The sequence below is a fragment of the Pipistrellus hanaki genome (genome assembly GCF_964339955.1).
Source record: "Pipistrellus hanaki genome assembly, chromosome: 8".
NCBI classification, from domain to species: Eukaryota; Metazoa; Chordata; class Mammalia; order Chiroptera; family Vespertilionidae; genus Pipistrellus; species Pipistrellus hanaki.
Window position 1 is genome coordinate 36,791,030 of NC_140510.1, and position 24,448 is coordinate 36,815,477.

The 24,448-nt window shown below is 37.6% G+C and overlaps 1 protein-coding gene across 1 annotated transcript in view; it reads right to left on the bottom strand.

Moving 5' to 3' along the window:
* The window catches only part of PLA2R1 (phospholipase A2 receptor 1), a 113,142-nt gene that overhangs the window by 5,067 nt on the left and 83,627 nt on the right, over window positions 1-24,448 (bottom strand). The window contains 13 exon segments of the mRNA XM_084891505.1: window positions 52-84; window positions 837-1,013; window positions 2,221-2,337; window positions 3,395-3,535; window positions 5,208-5,376; window positions 7,334-7,572; window positions 11,251-11,398; window positions 11,751-11,881; window positions 12,516-12,633; window positions 18,749-18,888; window positions 20,792-20,895; window positions 21,463-21,527; window positions 24,024-24,181. Coding sequence (XP_084747631.1) covers window positions 52-84; window positions 837-1,013; window positions 2,221-2,337; window positions 3,395-3,535; window positions 5,208-5,376; window positions 7,334-7,572; window positions 11,251-11,398; window positions 11,751-11,881; window positions 12,516-12,633; window positions 18,749-18,888; window positions 20,792-20,895; window positions 21,463-21,527; window positions 24,024-24,181 — 1,740 coding nt within the window.

The window sequence follows — 24,448 nt, forward strand, 5'->3', positions numbered from 1 at the left end:
TTTTATTATTTCCAAGAAAAATAAAAATGTTCTCTACTGCTCCAAACATACCTTTTCCTGGATGTTCCTTTGCCACATGAATATCTAAAATTAAATACAAAAGAAAATGAGATGAAGTTTTTCTTTTAAGTCAGCAAAATGGTGTCATTATTTGTAGCGGGGCTCAGCAAACTATGGCCCATGGGTTAAATCTGGGCTTCTGTTTTTATAAGTAACTAGAGGCCTGCTGCACAAAATTTGTGCAGGGGAGAGGTGTTCAGCTCGGCCTGCACCCTCTCACAATCCGGGGGCAATGGCTCCTAACCGCTTGCCTGACTGCCTGCCTGATTGCCCCTAACCACTCTGCCTGCCTGATTGCCTCTAACTGCCTCTGCCTCTGCCTCTGCCCCCATGGCTTTGTCCGGACAGTCATTTGGCTGTCCAGTCTAATTAGCATATTATGCTTTTATTAGTATTGATGTTTCATTGGAATTCAGCCACATTTCATTTCTGCATTGTGTGTGGCTGTTTTCATGCTACAGTGGCAGCAAGATAGAGACCATATGGCTCCCGGAGCCTGAAATTGTTCTATCTGGCCCTTTACAGGAGAAGTTTGCTGACCCCTGATTTACAGTAAATATTGTTAGTGCTTACTAACACATACACTGCCTTTTTTTTTTAAAGCCAAATAATTCCCTTTCAGTCTCAGCACTGTGCATTTTGTTTGCAATAAAAGTGTGAGTAAAATATATTTGAGTACTTCCTGAATATTTGGATTTTAAAAGCTTTCGATGCTAGTGGGTCCACATTACATAGGCTGGAATCAAAATGAAGAATCACCCTCTGACTTTACCCACCTGGCTCCAGTTTACAAATAAATCCTTTTTTTTCTTGACATGGGGATAACTGCCACACTCCTTCTGGGATCCTCAGGGCAACACACAGAGGAGGCTTGATGTGGTCCATCTCCGGCTTCCGAATGCCCCAGTTTGACTGCTCTGTGGGAGTTCCATCAAACCACTTCATGGTTTTATCTGTGGAAAAATTGCCAATTTAAAAGTGGCCTTGGTTATCTAACCTACGAAGACTGGGATGAACCATAAAAAGCAGCCCCTAAATTTAATGAGATTCTCTCCTTATCTGGTGCTTTTTAACTCAGTAAGTACAGTTATGAACTCACCTTGTGAACAACTCCCGATTCATTTTAATTCAGTTCCAATTTAGTTCCCTGAGGATTTCATGTTTGCTAACTTAAGTTTGGGTTTTGAAATATTTCTTATCATTACAAGCAACTTAAAGAAATAATTTAATAAACTAAACTAATAACATAGAAAAAAATTCTCTTGAAGTCCTAACATCTATGTCATTTCAAAATGGCTCACTTTCTAAAAGAATTTTACAGTGAGTTTCTTTAAATAGCAAGCCAGGGATATACCAAAGTGTGGGGCCATAGGAGAGTCCATCAATGCATAGGAAATGAAGGGGTGCATTGTCTGAAAAGGATTTAAAATCAACAATAAAACTAACTAAAAGTCAGTCAGCTTTTTATCACCATGTGCTAGAAATTCTAAATAATGTCGGTGATTGAAATAATACTGCTTGCCAAGGAAGACCCACCCTCTACTTTGGTATACCACTTGTTTTATAGGATCTAAGCTGTCCATACCACTTAAAATAATTGTATTGACATGTACTTTCAATAACCATCATTTAAAGAAAGGAAAGAACACTATGCTCTCATTTGAAAATAAACTTTGGTTGTTATGGGTAGCAAATAATTCTAATAGCATAATTCATCAATGAAACATTAAACAAATTTAATACTATTCATTTTTTCAATATTTTTATTACTGCTAAAATTACTAAATTATTAGACAAAAATTTAGATTGCTTACCAAATGTTACCATCACACTCTATTGTGCTTTTTAACACTCAGAAACCTGGGGTATTTTCAAATGAATATGGTTTTGGTGTCTATGACTCAGTCTGTGAACATAAAGTTCCAGTCAAGCATCTTCATGTACATAAACTCATTTGTTTGTTTTCATTTGGGGTTATTTCATAGGATAGTATAGAGAAAAGGTTAGCAATGCTATTTTTTTTAATGGCTTTAACACGTGTGCTATTTTTCACAGCAAATCTATCCAAGGAGAGTTTTCTGGTTTGTAGAGACCATTTTCACCAACCTTGACCACCATGTGCTTGTTTATGTTCTCCTCTTTTCTATACCAATTACTTACTGTCATCGTTAAACTGAGCATTCAACCAAACCATCCGGACAGAAGAAACAAAAACAGAAAGCTCTTCTAGGAGAAATGAATTTTCAGCCTCATCCTTGATTGTCAAAAGATTAGATCCTGTGAAAGACAAACAGCAAATGAACAAGTACTTGTGTTTACATGTAAATACAATTTTAAAAATGTTTCCCATACCACAATTTGTAAAGCTCAGGCTTTGAAAAGTGAAAATTTGCAGTGTATGTAATTGATTTTTGGTGAAAAATGTTAAAGCAAAACCACATTTATTAAGAGATATAAGTTTTAATCTCAGAAGTAAAAGCATAGAGTATTAATTTTAGGGAGCATAAAAAAATCTGTAATTCAAAAGCATTCAAAAAGAACATTTTATTGGGGGGAGTACAGTATTCTGAGAAATCATCTTAAGTTTTAAAGTTTTATACTGGACATTTAATCCTATATAATAAAAGTCTAATATGCTAACTGTGTGGTCTACTGATCAGCCATTCAACCAATCAAAGCATAATATGTTAATGATATACCAAGGCTGCTCAACTGCTTGCTATGATGTGCACTGAACACCAGGGGTCAGACGCTCAATGCAGGAGCTGCCCCTGGTGGTCAGTGCCCTCCCACAGGGGGAGCCCTGCTCAGCCAGAGGCCGGGCTCGTGGCTGGCAAGTGCAATGGCAGTGGTGGGAGTCTCTCCCCGCTCTGTTGCAGGCAGGCGGTAAGGAGCAAGGATCCCGGACTGCAAGAGCCCTGGACTGCGAGAAAAATATCTGATATCCCCTGAGGAGTCCCGGACTTCAAGGCTCAGGCTGGGCTGAAGGAACCCACTCGTGCATGTATTCATGCGCCAGGCCTTTAGTTTCATATATTTAGCCATACTTTAAATAAATGTAATACTATTTATTTTTCCAGTATTTTTATTGCTGTTAAAATCACTAAATCATGAGACAAAAAATTAGATTGTTTAATAAAATATCATGAAAGAACACATTGACATAGCCCATGGTCCCAGACAATAGTGTGGTGAGGGCCTGGGGTGGGGCGGTAGCGGATGGAGGGGATATAAGGGGAAAACAGGGGGACATCTATAATACTCTCAAAAATAAAAATAAATTTTAAAAAAGAAGGAACACATTGAAAGTATGTTACCATCACAAAAGAATTACCTTCCTTTTTGCAAAATTCATGAGCAGCTTCAAAACTCATGCTGTCTAGGACTGTAGAAAAACTGTAGCAATTACTTTTGAATTTTATCCAAGGAATAGATGTTTCAGAACACAGCTCTGGCTGTCCAAATGGTCTTGTTTCTATAAACAAAAATCAGTCATGATTTCAGTGTGGTGACTGAGTTGGGATGAATATCGCATTACATTCTATGAAAGACCAAGATAAATATATGTAATGAGATTTTCATGGTAATAGTCTGAAGAGTGGTTTAATATACATGATTACAAAACTAGGACCGGTTTATAGCATTTCTAGCAGAAATAACCTTTACCTACACATAACAGGGTATAGAGGCTTACCCTGGGTGAGGTGGCTGACTTTCATGTTTACCATTAGTCTCACATTGAGGGATATGATTCTTAGGAATACTGGCAGCTGAATGAAACTTGCAAAAGGCAATTCCAAAGGCAATGTATAAAATTTATTACATGCAGTGCTGAATATTATAGATTTAGCAAATCCTTACCTGCTAATAAACCTACTAGAGAAAATAATGCATTAAATTGTGTATCATATAACATCACATCACATAACACAGGGAATTTTGGGGTGGACTTTGATTCAGAGGGCAAGCACAAGAGTCAGACATCATGCTGAGATCCTAGGTAGGTGGCTTTAGGCCTGATATGTAACCTCCCTATACTTTGGTTTCTTTGTCTACAAAAGAAATCTAACGATAACATCTTTCTTACAGCTTGAGAAGTTTAAGTGAGTTAGTGCCTGATGCTTCTAAAGCACTCAATAAATGCAGTGATGTTGAAAGGGAAGGCTAGCTCTTGTGGTGTTTTAGAAGCAGAATTGGCTTTTCCAAAGTATGACTATTATCCTGAATTATTTTGAATCTGAAGTTACATAATGTGCATGCTATTTGACTTATAATATCCAGAATGTAAAAAGAAAATGCACTTTTACTAAATGAGAGATTAAAAAAGAGCCCAACTGGTGTTAAGGAACTCTAGGTACACCGCAGCAATCAAGGGAGCGAGGGTCTGGTGTGATGGGATACACATCACACCAGAAAGCAAGGAAACTTGTCTGCTACTACTGGGGCTGTTGATGGACATCTGTGAGATCTTCAAGAAGCTTTTTAATGTTCTGAATTTGTTTCATCCAGGTGAACTTTAGGTATAATGAGATGTTATTATCATCTTAACATTTAAATATATATATGTGATATAGACATAAATATCATTGCCATTATTATCACAATAACTCTAGAATCCTAATCGTTGTTGACCTAAACATAAATCCTCAGTGTGGCATTCAAGGTCGTCCATTCTCCTAACCCACTTTCCTAGCTGATTCCATACATCTCTCTTAACTATAATTTGTGATGTAGGAAAATCTCAATATCAGCTTTGCCCTATACATGCTCAGTCCTTTCTTCCTTCCCTGTCTTTGCCCAACCTTTTCTGCTCAAAATGTCCCATCATTGCCTCATTTACATCCCGCCCATTCTTCAAAAGAAATCTCCTCAGTCAAGTCCTTCAAGAAGTCTTTCTATGTTCTCCAAGTGGATATGATTTGATTTTTTTCTTGCTAACCCCCACAACACTTGCTACCTCTCCTATTTGGTTGGTAGCCCTGCCTTGTATAACAGTTATTTGTCTGAACCTCACCTACCAGACCAAAGGCTTCTCGAGGCAGAAACTCCTTACTCCTTTTCCTCATAGCTCTTCCTGCTTAGCACACTGGCTCTCATACAGTAGGTGCACAGTACCTATGTTTTTAGTTGAAGAGAATTGAACCTACCAGTAGGTACATGACAGATGGCTCCTTGCAGAAATGTCTCACAGGCTGTGCTACTCCAGCACCCATTGGTGTCAGCAAAAACACAGTCACCCAGCAAGGATGACTCATCCTCTTTCCAAAAGGTGAAGGAGGATTTGGTGCCATCTGACCAGTCAAAACTGAGACCATTCTGTGGAGGGAAACAGCCATCATTTCCTTGCCAAGACTGCTGTTTGGACATCACCCAATGCTGTTTGGGCATCCCTCACTCCGTACACAGATTTGTATTTCCACATCTTAGATGTCTCTTTCAGGGGGTCTAGGACAGCTTGTGAATATGGCCTGACAAAAAAGAACATCTGCCGCAAGAGATGTCTTCTTTAGTTCTGGGGAATCCTTGGCTCCCTGCCACCACAATTTCCCAGCAAGCAATCAGAGCGAAGTTGGATCAATACCTTCTTCTTTACACCAAAATAAATTTCAGATTGATCAAAGATTCAAACATAAAATTGAGCATATAGAAGTGCTAAAGAAAACTTGGCTAAATATTTTATACACTCAGTGTGGGAAAAAACTTTCCAAGTCTGATAGAAAATCCAGAGGCCATAAAGCAAGAATTGACTACATAAGTTAAAACATTCTGCAATACCAAAACCCAGCCAACAACCATAAACATCATTCTTTAACCTATCTCCCTGGCAAGGATTAAAATTTTGACATATCCAGTGTTGGCAAAGACGTGAAAAAAAAACCTAGATGTTATACACGAATGTTGTCATGTAAATTGCAGGTACTACTTGTTAAAATTCAAAGTGCACTTAGCAACTTCACTTCTGGGAAGTCGTCCTACCTGCACAGGATATTTGTTGTACATTGTTTGTTATTGTGAAAACTGGGACAAACCCAGCTATCCATTCAGAGGAGGATTGTTTAGTAAAGGGTGATATATCCTTACATGTGTTAGATTTATATGTACTGACATTGAAAGCTGTACAAGGCATCCTATATAATAAGAGAGAAATATGCTAATTATCCTTATACTATAACGTAAAGACCAATCTACAAGTGGTGGAAAGTTACAGGAGGCCGGGGCAGTGGGAGGAGACCTACAGGAGGGCGGGGCAGTGGGTGGAGAGCTACAGGAGGGCGGTGCAGTGGGAGAAGACCTACAGGAGGGCGGGGCAGTGGGTGGAGAGCTACAGGAGGGCGGGGCAGTGGGAGAAGACCTACAGGAGGGCGGGGCAGTGGGTGGAGAGCTACAGGAGGGCGGGGCAGTGGGAGGAGACCTACAGGATGGTGGGGCAGTGGGTGGAGAGCTACAGGAGGGCGGGGCATCAGGCAGTAAGCTATGAGCAGCGGAGAGCTACTAGCTGTGGTGGGCAGGTGGCCAGCTGAGGCAAGCAGCAGCAAGCTACTTACTCATGGATTTGTGCGCAGGGCTACTAGTATTAAATAAAAAAGCAAATTTAAAGATAGCATATCTAGTAAGTTCTCATTTGTATTTAAAAACAATATACATATTCATCCATTACATTTACATATATATGCCTATATAGAAAATTTCTAAATGACACACCAGAAATGATTAACAGTGATTGATTTTGGGGAGTAGCCCTAGAGGTCATGATAGAATTGATTTACTTTTCACTAATTAGGGTGTGTGATATTTTTATTAAAGAAAAACAGAAAACTTTAAAAACAAAACAACTTACTCTCCAAACTACATTCCCAGAGGAGAAAAATAACCTACATGGCAAATGTCAAGTTATGCTGAAGTTATTAATAGCCAAATTTCTAAACAGGAAGCATGATTCTTTTTTCTTGGGAAATTCTTAAATGCAACAAATTACCCAAATAAAGGTGCTTCCAGTGAAATTTCTCAGAAAATTTCATAGAACCTTTGAAGGGCATTAATTTCCAGAAATGAGGCAAGTGACTTCTCTAAGAAGGTGTCCATATATTGTGGTCATGGGCTGCTCTTAAGGTTGGTCAGTAGTTACTGCATAAACCAATTACCTAAATGTTTCATTTACTATTATTTCTGGGGATTTTTTTTCCCTGTGCTAATCTCAGTGGCTAGCCTACTGAGGAAGTAGATGTGAAATGGAACGAGGTGAGGATTGTCTAAGGGAAATTAGGACACCTACATCTGCAGTGAAGAGTCCAATCCAGTGGGCATGTCCGAGCCGGCTGAGGATAACAGTGAGGAAGGACTGGTGATACTGATCTGCAATGCTGACCAGTTCCGCTCCATGCAGCAGGCAAGCTCTGATTGCTGTGTACCAGGTCATATTTGCACTGATTATTTTGTAAGTCCTGTTTCCATAGTCTAAGGTGGTGGGGATTGGATACATATCAGATGCATTTACACTGTGTCCAGAAGTATCTAGAACAAGAACAACAACAAAAATCATTTGTAGCATCTGGAGGAGGCAGGGGGAGGCAAAGTTTAGCATGGGAAGCTGCCACAACGGTCCCTGCTGCTAACAGCAGCGCTTTTCTTCTCAGAACTGATGACATCAAACCGAGGACACTACCTGAAAGCACAGGTGATGCTAAAGAATTCAAACAGGACATTTAATGAATGAGTTTCTTTAAAAAATATAAACATATAGTAAATGTCATTTCTAGAAGGTTTCCCATTTTGACCACCTTTACCAAACTGACCACCCTGGTGGAATGCATGTGACTCAGGTAGGTTTCCTTCTGCTAGCTCTCCTTGGCTAACACGTGTGCTCTGGCAGAACTTAATACTTACAAGAAAATATTGGCATATGCCATGCCATCATATTCTGCACTGCAGACATAATTTACAAGTGAGCATTCTCAAATATAACACTTTATTAAACTTCTCAGACTGTATGATTATCATGTTTAATATTTACATGTGTACTTAAATTCTATAAAGAAGCTTAAAAATTAATTGACACTTAGAAATACAGCCCAGCTGGCATGACTCAGTGGTTGAGCCAGGAGGTCACAGTTCGATTCTTTGAAATTCAGTAGTTCTTCTTTCTACTTCTGAGATCTTTTTAAGGAAGAGATCATTTTATTTTATTTACTTTTAAAAATATATTTTTTTTATTGATTTCAGAAAGAAAGGGAGAGGGAGAGGGAAAATAAGAGGGAGGGGGAAAATGAGAGGGAGAGGGAGAGGGAGAGGAAGAGGGAGAGGGAGAGGGAGAGGGAGAGGGAGAGGGAGAGGGAGAGGGAGAGAGAAACATCAATGATCAGAGAGAATCATCCATCAGCTGCCTCCTGCATGCCTTACACTAGGGATCGAACCTGCCTTTTTGTTGTCTTATATTATGTACTTGATAGGCTACATTTTGAGAACTTAAAATACAAAAACAAGGTAAGGGTTTCTTAAGTGTCTGATCCAAAGTGGCTTGGATTTCCTTCTTATACTGGTTTCACTCCATTTGTGCTTGAAAAGGAGCATGGTAAGGTGTGGATAGGTCAGAAGACCTGTGACTCAACCCTAGTCTTGACCCTACATGGCTAAGCAACCTTGTGAAATTAGGTAATCTCTCAAAACCTCACATCACCAGTCTGTAAGGTTAGTAAGATCTCCTAAGAGGGTTGTGGGTAGAACTCATTGAGGAGCACTTACGCTGGTACCTGGGGTGTAACAGGCACTCAATAAATGTTGTTTCTTGCTCCCCTCTCCTCCTGTAGTCACAATCTTCCAAATAAAAATGACAAAATGGGAATTCAAATTTTACCTGAAAATGTTACCTCAATACATGTTGTAAAACCAAAGTGAAACTAACCAAGTAAATTGTGATGGACCACACATTTATCATCTGTTGTTGTTTTTTGCTAGAAGTCTGCTTGCTAGCCTATGTATGAAGTGTAAGGTTATTTATATAAAACCAAATATCTATTTTTAAATGTTAACAATTTTTGTATATGTGATCCAAGCTCCCACTTAACTGTGTTCCCCCACTAAGTTGTACATCTGTATTTTCACCTATATAAATTTCTCCTTATGTAGTTGATTCAATCAGGTTTAAAAACATAAGTGACTTTGAGCAACATGATTTTGCCACTTATTTCTGTGAAAAAGAAAGATCCAGTGGACACCAAGTTCTAAATTGGGGGTGATGATTTTGACCTTGACTCTCTTTTATTCAGACATTTCACTCTTTCGTACAGATTAAAATTTGAGTAATCATTGTAGACTATAAGAATTTGAGTAGCCAAAACCGGTTTGGCTCAGTGGTAGAGGGTCGGTCTGCAGACCTAAAGGTCCCTGGTTCGATTCCGGTCAAGGGCATGTACCTTGGTTGCGGCACATCCCCGGTAGGGGATGTGCAAGAGGCAACTGGTCGATGTTTCTCTCTCATCGACGTTTCTAGCTCTCTATCTCTCTCCCTTCCTCTCTGTAAAAAATCTATAATATATATATATATATATATATATATATATATATATATATGAATTTGAGTAGTTGAATAATATAGCTTGGAAATAACAATAAAAAAGAGTCACTATTTATTAAACATATAAAACCCCATATATACAGAGAGTCTGTGAAATAGATATTATTCAATTTTATAGAAGTCAAGGTTCAGAGAAGAAAAGAAACTTGATGGACCATTTATTGACAGAGGTAGGATAGGAACCCAGAGCGGTGTGAGCTCCAGTGCCCATGCTCTCACCAACCACTACTCTACACTACCTCCAAAAGAACATCAACATTGTTCGTCTCTAAATATCAAAGAGAGAAAGTGGTCAGGAGCACATTTCTAGAGGAGATCAACCCCAAGGTCGTGGAATAAAATAATTGTATTTAATTTGAGTGCGTTACTTATCTTTTCTAATCCTCAAGATCCTCATTTGTAAAATGGGGAGACTTTTATCTACCTCTTAGATTCGTCATGAGGATTTTATGACATAATGCATATAAAGCCAAGGCACAGTGCCAGATACATCATAAATATGCAAAGACAAGGCACGTTGGAATTATTTCTTTCCCTGCAAGACTCCGCTCTTCTCATAATACTCTTGCTGTAACTGATTTGGTATTTCTTTCAGTTCCCAACCACAATTGTGATTAAGTGATACCCGTGAACAAGGAAACAGGGGTTCCCTGGAGCTGCTTTTCCAAGGACAGGTTAATACTTAACATCATCATTACATGTATACAACAGTAAGAGCTACAATTCCTATTGCAAGTAAGCATATATACTAGGTTGCCCAGAGTTCCACACAGCTCCAGACCCAAAGCATGGCCTTCCAGGGTTGCACAGTACGGGAAGCCTAGCCCTCAGTGAAAGCATGAGCTATGAGCTATGCTGTTGTCCTCACGTACAGGGCATTCACACCGTTCATGGACCATATTGGCTTCTTTTGGTAGTATGGTTTTGTTACTTCACACCACAAGTCATTGGGTGTTGTCACCATCAGATTGAGAAGCATGCTGCATGCCATGTTTCGTTACAAAGACTGTTTTGGGCATTCCGAGACAGGAGTAAATATTGAGTTGGTTTCTTTCCTTGATTCTTTTTTTTAAACATACATTTTTATTAATTTCAGAGAGAAAGGGAGAGGGAGAGAGATAGAAACATCAATGATGAGCGAGAATCATTAATTGGCTGCCTCCTGCACACCCCCTACTGGGGATCAAGCCCCCAACCCAGGCATGTGTCCTTGACAAGAATCGAACCTGGGACCCTTTACTCTGCAGGCCAATGCTCTATCCACGAAGCCAAACCAGCTAGGGCTCCTTGATTCTTTTCCAGCATTTAGCAATTCTTTTAATTGCCTGAACAGACATTTAACCCCAGAACAAAGCAGTAATACCTTTTCGTATGACCAAATGGATGCCTAAACTTGGCCATCACTCATGTGATCTTTGCAGTCTGCAGAACCCTACTAGAGGACGTAATCCTGGGTTAGCAGAAATTAAATGACTATATATAGGTAAATATAAAAAAATCAGTGCCTGGCACTGTTAGCTATGTGACTGTCCGTTATACAGCATGTAAAATGGAACAACAAAATGGAAAAGAAGAGTGGACCATACAATGAAAGGAACAAAGAAGCAAATATTCCTTACCCTGAATTTTCTCACAAACAAACCCATAACCTTCTTTTCCACAGTCTTCAAAATACCATTTTCCAGTGAAATGAAAATTAGTATTACTTGACAGCAAAGCACAGAGAGGAATGTGCTTTTGAACTTCAGTGGCATTCTGACTTGGAATCTAAAAGAATGGATTTTTCTTAAAGGTAATGTATAACATTATCATAACACTGACATTTTTATTAAGGACATAACTTTAAAAATTCAAACACCATTTTTTTTGTTTGCATTTAATAAATCTGTTCATAGGTCACTTTATTACCTGAGACATAAATAATTCTTATGCTGAGTAAAGTATTTACAGTTATAGAACATGTGAAAATTATATAGTTGCATTATCAAAATCAATATATTAATAATTGAATAATAAAAATTTATGCCTATAAAGTATAAGAAGTATAAAAAAAAGTTTAGTAAACAAGTCTTGAGTAAAATCTCTTGCCAATTTCTAAAAAGTAAATCTTAAAACTTACATTTATTATATCAAATGGAGACCAGTTAGAATATGTCACAGGCTTTCCACTTAGCCATTTTTCATAATCATCACTTTGTAGCCCTATCCACACATCAGTGGTCTGTCCATAAAGATTCATAGTAATGAAAGCTGAAAAATAAGAATACATTATAAATTTCAATACTATATAAACCATTTGGGTAATCAGCCAATTCTGTTTATAGCTACAATTTTATTTAAATGACATCAAGACTTAATTACCAGTCAATTGTCAGAATTTGTTATTTTGTCCTTATTAAGGTAATGCAGACTTTCACTTTTGTTTCAGTTTAAATTGACAGAAATTAGCTGGTGAAGCCCGGGATTTCATCGTATCATTAACAAAACAATTTCCAATGTTCATTCAATGCCTTTCTTAACAAAATAGAATTTATTTGCTATATTTATACTAAAGTATATAATTGCTTGAGTATCCAATAAAAGTTCATAGGTGAATCTAAAGGAATCTAAAAAATTATATCATGCAATTACAATAGACTTTACCTCAGGTTATTTTAGCCCTTTGAAATACAGATCAGATCTATGTCTTTATTCTCTTTACCACTACTGGTAAGACAAAAGGTTCCAGACCAACAGTTTACAAGGAATGCAGTGCACGAACTTTTATAGATGTCACGATCTAAACCTTATAGGTAAAACTGGAAAATTCATGAAAATGTTGATTTGGAAAGGTTAGTATTTTGAGGGAATAGTTTACTAAATACTTAAATAAAAATTTGACTACCTTGCTCCACCTCGTCTTCAATGGTGACCAGTGTCCCCCCTTCTTCAACACAGAAATCTTGAGCGGACGTCCAGTTCTTCCAACCACTTGGGCCTTTGGGGATTTTCACCAAAAGGCACTATAAAACATGTCAATGAAAACAAAACAAAACTTCTGTTCATTTCCATATTTTTATAATGAATTAAACATTTCTCAAAGACACAGCAGATCAGCCTTGAAAATTTTTTTAATATTTTTTTTGCTCAGAAATGATTCCAGTACTTAAATTCACTATGAACTTGGAATCAGCATGTGGTCAGCAAGTGCAAGAGGAAGAGCCAGGAAAACACACACACACACACACACACACACACACACACACACACACACAACAAAACAAAACAAAACAAAACAAAACAAAAAAACACAAAAAAACAAAACATGAGTCATGTGGGAAGAGAAACTAGGTCCTGCCCTAGGGAACCAGGAAGAATGCACAAAAGGGAGGGTGGTCAACATTGCTAAATGGGACAGAGAAGGAAAGCTGTGGGATTCGGCAGTGAGAACTGATTGTTGCTCATGAGAGAATCTGTCTGGGTGTAGCAGGGTTTACGCATTACAGAAAGAGAAATGGAGCAGTAACTACCAGGCAGGACAGGCTGAGTTGAAGAAAAGCTTCCACTCCCAAAGCTCAGTAAAACTTAAACTTGTTAGTAGGGCCAGATGGAGTCAATCAGGGGTTGGGGGGAGGAAGAGGAAGAGGGAGAGGGAGAAGGAGAGAGAGGATATAACAACAGATCAGGCTAAATTTCAGAGAGAAGTCAGGATAGACTTTATGTGAAGGGTACTCCATGGAGATATTCTCTCATCAGTGAACATAAACAACTCTGGTTATTAATAGGTCAGATTTCAAGATCTTGCCATTGAGAAAATCTCAACTACAAGCTAATTTTAGGGTAGCATGGAAGCCTTCCTTTGAGAGAGCTTCCTTTCCCATCCTCCTCTGGAATGACATCCTAACCCATTTTTCCTTAATTTCTAAATTTGTCTGCCTCCCATTCCTCCCCCTGTCATAAATTCATTCAAAAGCAGAGACTAAATGCTGTCCCTCTTTGAACATCACAACAAAGAAGGTCACCAATTGATATATATGGAGTGAAATACAACCCAATAGAATTTGAAATTTCTGTCAAATGACATTGTGAGATATTCTACATTTAGTCCAGTGGCTATCAAATGGGGCCACTTTGTCCCTCAGGGGATATTTTGATAATATCTGGAGACATTTTTGGTGTCACATCTCAAAGTGGGGGGACTATTATAGGCAACTAGTGAGTGGAGATCAGGGAGACTGCTAAACATTCTATAATGCACAGGTCAGCTCCCCAGAACAAGGAATCCTCTTGCCTGAAATGTCAATGGTGCCTCAGGAATTCTTTTCAGGACTCAGGTCTGATCATGTCACTCTAGTGCAAACCCTTCAGTGACTTACCACTGTTCTTAGTATAAAAAGCCTGAAGTTGAGTTACCAACTAAGAGAGGAAGTAAGTACATTTTCAATTCTGGTTCCCTTTACCCTGTTTGCTTCACAAAGAAACATAATTGGTTATAAAAGATTTTAATTTTTCAACAACTGCCTTTTTATCTATTTCCTTTATTTTCCCACTTTCCTCTAATTACAACTTCCAAAGAGAGGCACATACTAATTATTAGGAAGTCTTATCATTTAATGTGAATTCACCTTCTATTCAGATAGTCACACTAATGAACCATTCATAAATACCAATGAACCTCATAGGTTCAGTTAGCTCAATAAATCTCTCCAGAAAACACACACACACACACACACACACACACACACACACACACACACACACACGCTCCCCTCTTCTTCCTTCTCCCCAGCATTGGCTTCAGTCAAGCTTGACTGTGGCACATTGTCAGCACTTCATTGTTTCTAAAAATATGACATATTTACTAACACGCTTCAAAATGGTGTCATTAACAATTAAAGCAGACCAGCAGGATGAAGTATAGCATCCTTAATTTTAAATTGTTTATTTACTTACTAATTTACAAGATGTGGTCAAGTTGAATGGATCTCTGGTTATGACTGTGAATTAAGGATATTCTCCTGTATTCCAAACAAGTTTTGAACATAAAGTTCTCTTTTGTTTCAAAGTCAATTCTAGCTCAAAATCTGAAAATAGAATTCATGTTCCATCTGCCAAACTCGGTCCTTTCCCAGTGTGTTGACTGACATTGAATGGCCCAGTCAGTGCTGCATTTATACCAGCCTAAACCTGGAGTCCTCCTCACTCTCCCCACCCCACCATCCCTTCAATCCTATCACTTGGAAATCCAATTTCTCAGAGCTCCCCACCATTCCCACTGCCCCACATTCTTTGTCTCCATCATCTTAGTTCAAGCTACTAATAATCTCTTGCCTGGACTACTTTATAGCTTCCTAATGGCCCTTCCCATTCTAATTCCTCTCCCATTGTATATTGGCACTGTAGCTTGAGTAATTCTTCTCCAAATTCAGTCCTGATCATATCTTTCTTTAGTTGAAGCCCATCAAGGATTTCCCATTGCTCTTAGAATAAAAACCAGAAACTCTAAGACGATATAACCCTTACCTACTTCTTTTGTCTCCCTCTCATATTCTGGATCTCTATGCTTCCTTTGATTTCTTAACTATGTCACATTCCCTCTCACCACAGCACCTTAGCACATGCTGTCCCCCCGACTTTTAATGCCCCCTGTCCTTTGCACCACTTACCTCAGGTCCTCCTATTATACATTTTATAGAACTTTGTAACAATTACTCATCCTATATGTCACAACTTTAAATTATACAGTATTTACCTGATTGATTCATTACTGTTTATTCTCCCTCAACTCTATAAACTCCAAAAGAGAAGGGATTGTTTATATTTTTCCTAACCATTGACTTACCAATATCCAATATATTGATAGTTAAATGAATGAGTGAATGAGTAAAATGCTGTGAACTTGAATAGATTAAAAAAAAAAAAGAGGAATGTTTTTTAAGACTATGTTGTGCATGAAACAAAATACTAGCTAATCCCAAACTAGAATGCTCAAAACAGCTATTAGCACTCAATTCAGGTCCTTGAATAAAAATGTGTGAGTAGAAGCACAAAAGTTAACCTAACACACACACACACACACACACACACACACACACACACACACACACACACTCACACCCTCCACACAGAATTTCTTCCTCCTACAGTTCTGCTGTGACATGTCTCTTAGATAAACCACTCTTCCAGGGGTAATCCTGGTCAAGCCTCTTTCAGTCCATCAAACAGAGAGGAAAGCATTTGTAAACATTAGAAAAGGAGCTTAACTTCTGGTATTTCTGTTTTAAAACTCTCTCTAAAAGGTGGCCCTTAATCAACCAAGTGTTTTGGTTTTTCCCCCCTTAGAGATAAACAATAGAAATTAATCCTAGGAAGATGAGAAACAAAATATAAAGTTTGATGGGACAGAATATATTTACAACTCGTTCAGAACTGTGACGAGAGCAATGCTTGTTATTGCTGTCTCCCAATTTTCCTTCTGTAGTTTTAAAAAAATTAACTGGGGACCATGCCAAGGGGCTTTCCATTCCTCTCAGCTATCAATCAACTTTTCTAATAATCTGAGAAAGTCATTTATTCCAAAGTGTAGAGGACAGATGAGTCAATCTCAGAAATATTTCTCTTAAACAAAATAAAGTGTTAAGGCAAATGTGAGTAAGCCCCTTGTGGTGGGATTTTAGCCATTGATATGCAGGGTAAGGCACTGTGGGTGGGGAGGCGCACTTAGGGTCTCTGAACTCAAGCTCTGTAAAAGGTCACCTTCCTGTGAAGCCTGCTGTGCTGGTTTCCTTAGTAGTCAAATCCTTTAAATGATTGGAAGACCAAGCTGTGACTGTTGCATTGCTGGGCAAGTGTTGGCTACACATTAGAATAACGAAGGAAAATTTTTAAAAATACTGATGCCTGGATCTCATGCAGATCAATTAAATCAGACTCTTTAGAGTGTTACCTGCACCTGGATATTTTGTAAAAGCTCACCTGCTGAGCCTAAATATATAATCAGGGGTGTGAATCCATAATCTAGCTGTTAGTTATCAATAAAGGCTTTTGTTTGTTTGTTTTTTAAATGGATTCTGAGCTACGTGCAAGAGTTTTAATCCTGCTCCACACACAGCTCTGGAAAGCCCTTCTGCTCTCATGTCTGGGTCTGTGCTTTGCTCATGCCCCTTTCTATTCATTTCTAAGGAAGAACTTGCTTGCACTTTGCTCTGGGTCTACTCCACTGTCATGCTACCAGGCCCATGTATGTGTCTACATACTCCCTATTCCTACACAGGAGGAAACATGGAATAGAGCTAAGCTGTGTGGATAAAAATGTTTATTTAGGTCCTTGAATAAAAATGTGTAAAGATAATAGCTAAGGACTGAACCAAAATGAACCATTGCGATTTATTCCTTCAATGCCAAGAATTTGAATTACCATTAACATCATCTATTATACATAGGAGGAATTATGAGTTAGTAACAAAAACAGTTGTGTTCATATTTTGGGGTTGGTCACTGACTGTATAAAAAAAATGTGATATTTAGACAAGATAAGCATTTCTTTGTACCTGTTCTCCAAGACCGCTGCCAGGATGCACTTGTTATAGTAGTAGTAAAAAAAACAAAAACAACAACAAAAAAAAAAACCCTAGCAGCTATAAGAATTAACTATAAGTGCATCAAAACCTAAGAATAAGTTTTTTTTTAGAAGAAAAAATATGACATCAAATGCAAAAAAGAAAAATTAGATAAGTTAGGCTTTAAAAACTATGCACTGAAAAATGGAGAAGATTGCTCTAACCGGTTTGGCTCAGTGGATAGTGTTGGCCTGCTGACTGAAGGGTCCCAGGTTTGATTTTGGTCAAGGGCACATCCCCACTGGGGTGTGTGTAGGAGGCAGCTGATAAATGTTTCTCTCTCCTTGATGTTTCTAACTCTCTATCCCTCTCTCTTCCTCTCTGTAAAAAAAACAATAAAATATATTTTTAAAATAAAAATAAATAAAATTGGTGAAGATAGTAAATTCTACATGACATGAATTTTACTCCAATTTAAAAATATCAGTGGGTGCTCAATTGATATGTTTAATATCCAAATGACCCCATTTCACAAATTAACAATGAGAGGAAGATCACAAAGGAGAGAATGCCCTGCCAATGCAACTGAACATACAGATTAACAATTGGCTGTTAATTTATAATTTGGAATGCATTTTAATGACTCTCACCTAAGGCCTATAAAATTATCTATACTAATAAGTATGCTAATTAGACTGGTCATCTTCTGGATGTCCTATGGACGTCCTTCCAGACAAATCCACAGTGACTGCAAGGGCTGAGGGCCAGCAGTGGTGGCAGCTACAAGGGCCAGCGTGGAAGAGGCAGTGGCTGTGAGGGTCGAGGTGGTGGTATGGAAGGCGGAAGGCAATCGTGGCAGCAGGGGGAGAAGGAAGGCTCTCGTGGCAGCTGCTGGAGGAAAGACACCCCTCCCCTCCAGTGCATGAATTTTCGTGCACTGGGCCTCTAGTTTTATTATAAAATGTAAGGAGTGGAGAGGAAGTCTCAGCCTTAATTGAGGTCATATCAGAAATAATAAATCTGGTTTACAATATCTCCACTAGCAATTAAATTTTTTTTTTCAATTCTGCATGGAAACACCTGCTTTATGAGGCTCAAGATCACATTGTCTGAGCTATGTTATTAGTGGGTCAATTCATTAGGCAAGCAGAGCTCTATGCAGGGACATGTCCAGGCAGGGAAGACACAAAAAGGACATGATGGAGCCTAGACCCCCTGAAGAAAGTTGACAACTTATTGGGAGCAGGATCTAGATCTACACATGCACACAGGTGTGTGTACACACACACACACACACACACACACACACTTGCAGGGGTCACACTGGCATACAGCATAATGAATGACGGAATATACAAACTCTGAATAAACAAACAAAGGGTGGCATCAAGGCTGTTTCTCACCAACACTTCTTATCTCTAGAGAGTTATCCCTAAATGGAAAACTTCTCAAATCTCTTGAAAGTTGTGACAAAAATATTCCAGGTCCAATTTTCAAAGTCACACCCACTTTTTGATTACTTTCAAGAATTGATATCTACAAAAGAGCAACAAAGGCAACTTTTTGAAAATAAGTTTACCTTATAGTTAAAATACAGCCATCCTTTGGGACACATTCCGTGCTGCTTTGGTGTATCTTTCTCTTTCTCTACGGGCCAAAACCTTTTTCGCTTACAGATGCTGGGCATAGAAACTGAACACTCTTCACTAGCCCAGAGTCCTGGAGGGGGAAATGGGTTAGAAATGACTAGAAGCAATGGTAACATTCTTTAATTGATGAGTATTTTTTATGACTGCCTCAGTTTATCAAAGGTTGTTTTTTAAATCTAGAAACTGAACTAAATTTAACTATGAATCATAGAGTTCTCTGGTGACCAAAACTAATTGGTCAAGGGGCAAATCAGTAATTCTAATTCAATAATGCAAATGCAAAAATATCTAAACAAATACTGCAGTTGAAATCATAGAACTGATTAAAGTTCTAAGAGTATTTGACTTCATTGGGAAAATAATATTTTGTAGAGTAATGTCTTTGTTTTAAATATTCAACTTCAAATGTAAAGAGAAATGTTCTAAAATAATAGATGACCATTTCTACTTGATAATTTGTTTGAAAATATAATAATGTAGAAAAATTAACTCACAAACTTCTCAGAAAAGAGCACTCCTTATACTGACCTTTAAACAAAATAGGCTCACATCTAAACATGCCCACAGGAGACATATCCCCAAAGACCTTAGCCTCCTGGAAGAGCTTTTTTTATTTTATTTTTTATTTCTGAATTTAGAAGAGCTATATTTTCAGAGAAGATTATAGAATGTATTTCATTAGCATTCAAGCTATAATTTCAGAATCCAGAGCAAGGATGCAAGGAAACTGCAAGGACAGATTCAGTTTTCTATGTGAGAGATATGAGCCAAAAATATGTTGGCATTTTGAAGGAGGGGCTGGAATGCTGTTTTAAATGCAGATTAGCTGCTATACCTCCAGAATCACAAAGCAGCCTTTCTTGTAGGCTGTTGTGACACCTGCTGGCAAAAGTGAGCTGATTTCACCACATGGTTTTGCTTTTCCTGACTTTCTCTGTAGAAGCCCTAGCATCAAGGATTGCTTTCCATATTCATCCTACTCCTGACTTTGGGCACAGGTTTGTTATGGATCTGTTAGAGTCGGGAACATCATTATTTTTATTGGCTAAAAAGAGTGGGGTGGATATAAGTGGGTAATCTATCCAAATAACACTGTACTGATGAGTAGAAATTAAAAAAAAAGTCTTCAACATAGATGTGCTTCTAAATCCCACTTGCAAACAATTGGTGTTCTAAAGCAAGCAATAATTAATGCTAGGTATTTTTTCCTATTTATTTATTTTAATTAATTAATTTATTTATTGTTAGTATTACAAATATCTCCCATTTCCACCATCTTTTCCTCCCCTCCTCCCTCTGCCCAGGTCTTCATTACCCTATTGCCTGTGTCCATGGGCTATGCATATAAATATATATGTTGTTTGGTTTACCTCTTCTCATTTCCCCACAGCAAGGTATGTCAGTCTGTTCTATGCCTCCCTGCTTCGGATTTTATTTTGTTAGTTAGTTCATTTACCAAGTGTTTTTTTTTTTTTTTTTTTTTTTTTGTGTGTGTGTGTGTGTGTGTGTGTGTGTGTGTTTTAAAGGAATACTGAATTCAATGAAATTTTTTCTTAAATGGGAAATTAGAAGTAAATTTTTCAGAGGTTAAAGATCTGGCCAATTATAAATCAGATACTAAAAAAAAAGTTAAAAAATGGGCTCATACTGAAATTTCATACAGAGCAGTATTCGGCACACATATTTTTGACCCACTTTCAAAGGACTCATTTTTTACCCTTTTTTATTTAGTTCATGAGGAATGCCTTATCTGGATGTATATAACTTGCTTTCAAGAACATGAGTTCATGGAATAAACTGTGGGAATGGCCATTCTTAAGCCTTAAGATGAATGGAATTTAACACATTAAATTCAAAAGCAAAACAACCAAACCAAACTTCCTCACCAAGCTTATGCAATGAGAAAGAGATGTCATGCTTCCTGAAAATTATCAGTCTGTGTTATAAACCTAAGAATGGATGAATAAAATAACCTGTTATGGATGAAATGAAGCCACATCTCTGACTGTGGTTATTCTTAGGCCCTTCTCTTCCTTTGTCCCAGTTCTGATATATTACTGGTGCTCCATCTCTCCAGCTGTAGGAAAATTAAAAATTTTAAGGTCTTCTTTCATTCTGCATTTTCAATCTTCAACACCATTTTTGGAGTACGGGGGTATGGATTGAAGGCTATATATATATATATATATATATATATATATCCTCACCTAGGATGTATTTTTATTAATTTGAGAGAGAGAGAGAGAGAGAGAGAGAGAGAGAGAGAGAGAGAGAGAGGAAGGGTGAGAGAGAGAGAGAGAGAGAAAGAGAGAAACATTGATGTGAGAGAAAACACTGATCCATTGCCTCTCATGTGCATCTGGACTGGGGATTGAACCCACAATCTAGATATGTGTCCTGACTGGGAATAAAACTTGCATAGTGGATGGGAGAACAACCAATGGAACCACCTGATCAGGGCTGAAGGCATAACATTTTATTAAATTAAAATAAATACTTGTGTGTTGGGTAGGGAAATGAAAATTTATAAGCTAAAGATAATGTTTGAGGCTACTCAATAAATTGATCACTAAGATCTAGCCCAATCATTCTGTAAATAAAATCTGCCAAACAAGATTAAGTGCTAATTAATCTAGGTCCATACCGAAATTCACCATTGGCTCTTTCTTCTTGAAGTCCAATCCACCAATTTACACCATACTTTGACAGCTATTTTTTGAAAAAAGGAAAATGTCAGCATTTATTCTACTTGTTTTCCCTTTTCATTAGTAAGATTAATGGGATTGCTGGTAATAGCTTTCTATTCTCCAGTATTTACCCAATTATCTAAAGAAGAATACACTATCATTTTGAGAAAACCTGTCCCTTCATTATTCTAAGATATTCCCTCCTCATTTTGAAGGAAAATGCAATCAAATATTGAATATTAATACAACATGCAATATCTTAATGACAACTTTTCCTATGTATTTAAAAGTAAATTTTCTCTCAGAATAGGGATTTAAAAAGTAATATGGTAAAGTAAAATACAATGTGAATTCATTTTTCTTACTAAGAATTCAGTGGTTTATCTTCTCAGTGATTTATGAAATTTTCATTTATGAGCTTAAAGAGGCTCATTGTATATGTCACTCTACTTGAAAAAAAATTCAAGGCACAAAGACATCAATAGTGGAAAGATTTTGAAATTGAGGGATTAGTCTGGGGAGCTTTCAAACTGAGTATTAGCACCCTCCCCTCTACAATCACATAGTGAGATACAATATAGGACAAAAGAATACCACAGAGTTTCCAGTGTTTGACAACTGAAATATCCTTTATATATTTTTTTATTAATCTTACACTATTATTTATCACACAGATCTCAGTACAATAAAATACAAACACACACACACGTGCACGTGCCCACACAAACACGTTAGAACAGGTGTAACACTAGACTTATGCCCCAGGAAATTGAAATTCCCTCTCAATTATAAAAGAAAAAGAGGCAGTAAGGATTGCCCTGAGACTTCTAAATCAATATACATTAATGTTTTGTGTGCTGTGTGTGTAAAATGTAACTCAATTTTATATGCTAAAAACTTTATTTTGAAAGCCTATATTTAAATTTGCACTTCCATTTCTTCTGTAAAGACTTGAGAATACATGCCAATATATATATATATATATATATATATATATATATATATATATATATATATTCCATGTGAATTTCAGATCATTATAAAACAGTACCTCATATCTCTCTAACAGTCTCATTTATAAACAGGTATTTTTACTCCTTAAACAGTGTGGCTGTCTGCCCTATCAGCAATTTGAGAACAAGAAGATGGAGCGACAATAATTTTGTATCCCCGAAGTGTTGTTTCATGGACGTGTGCGTCCATGCTGAATTTAGAGTCCCATTGTCAGGCTCTGGAATGGGTCCACTGAGACTGGCTGTGAGCTCGGGGGGAGAACCATGACACTTTCATTCACTCTAAAAAGGTCTCATGTGCAACAACTGTGGAAATCTCGGCCTGATTGCTTACTGCCTCAATTAAGGACCTTTAAAGAGAAATTGCAACTACTGCATCCTCAGTGGCATGTTTATTACCACCTCAGTCATAGCACGGTGATCCTCCACATGGCCCATCATAACCTGTTGTGATATGGAAGAGAACTTCACAGGACAAGCTAAAAATCCAACCCAAAAAATGATTGTTTTAAATTTTAGCATACGTATACTACCACAACAGTAGAAGACATTAATATTCTTTGTATAAAAGAATATAAAAATGTGATAGGCTGATTTTCAATTCGCTTAGCTCCTCAAAAGAGTAAGTGTAGTCTTTTTCTATCTTAAGTTGAAATGGAAAACCACATCTTACCATTTCCTGTATATTGTGACTTTTCAAACTTAAAAATACTATCCTCTTGTAAGTAAAAATAGTGTACTGTTGTAATTTAAAAAAAAATCTTTTTATTTTATTATCATTTTTAATCCCAACACGAGGATATGTTTATTGATTTTAGAAAGAGGAAAGGAGAAAGAGAGAAACATTGATGTGAGAGAGAAACATTCTTCCTTACGCACTCTGACTGGGGATCAGTCCTGCGAATTGGGTATGTGCCCTGCCTGGGAATTGAACCTGCAACCTTTTGGCATGTGGGATGACACTCCCAACCAACTGAACCACTCAGCTGGGGTTGTACTGTTGTAACTTTAAAACAGCCACACGTTTCCCAGATACTCCTTGTCCCACATCTGTGTTTTATTTTCCTCCATGCCATTTATCCATTCATCTTTTTATAGAACTCTGTGTGATTCTATTAACTTGTATTGATTATAGCCTTTTTCCCCAAACTAGACCAAAAAGGCAAGAGTTTTGGTCTATTTTAATCACTGATAAAGCCTCAGTCCCTAGTAGAATAGACTCTGAATATGTATTGAATGAACCTCATAAAAGCAATAACACTCTACTCATTCACTATTGTTGCTACAATAGTAATGAATAAAAGGGGTGAAATGACTGACCAACATGGTAAACTTGTGTTTTCATTATTTTCTCTTTATCTCTATAACAGAGAAAAACCAATTCTCAAAAATCTATGGCTTTTAATGAAACTTAAATAAGTGTCTGAAGTCAAATTTAAAAAACTCCCCAAGGACAGAAGAAGGAGCTAGCTCTAAATTTCTTATGGTTAAATGTATTCAAGTACCACTCTTATTTTGCTGAGGATGAATTCTTGCTCATGTGCAGAATGAATTGTGAGGATAGCACCGCCCAGCCAGCCACAGATAAACTCGAAGGTGGACCATTCGGAGGGATAGGCATGGAAAAGGTACTCTGCGTCCTGATAAAAGAGCCAGGGTTCATCTGAAAGAAAAAGAAACAACACAAATAATGCAGAAAGTAATGACCAGTATAGTGCCGCCTTAAATAAGATAGGCTGTAATGAATCCCAAATTCGTAATTTGGTTACTCAGCATTGGAAAAATTGTGTGTGTTTAAACACATATAAATAAATATGTAGCTTGCTCACTTTCCTTGTTCTGTCTCATATAAGAAACCCTCATTTGTATTCAAAGGTCTGGGATAGATGCATATTTCAAAATCATGGGTACTCAAAATGGAGTTAAGCTA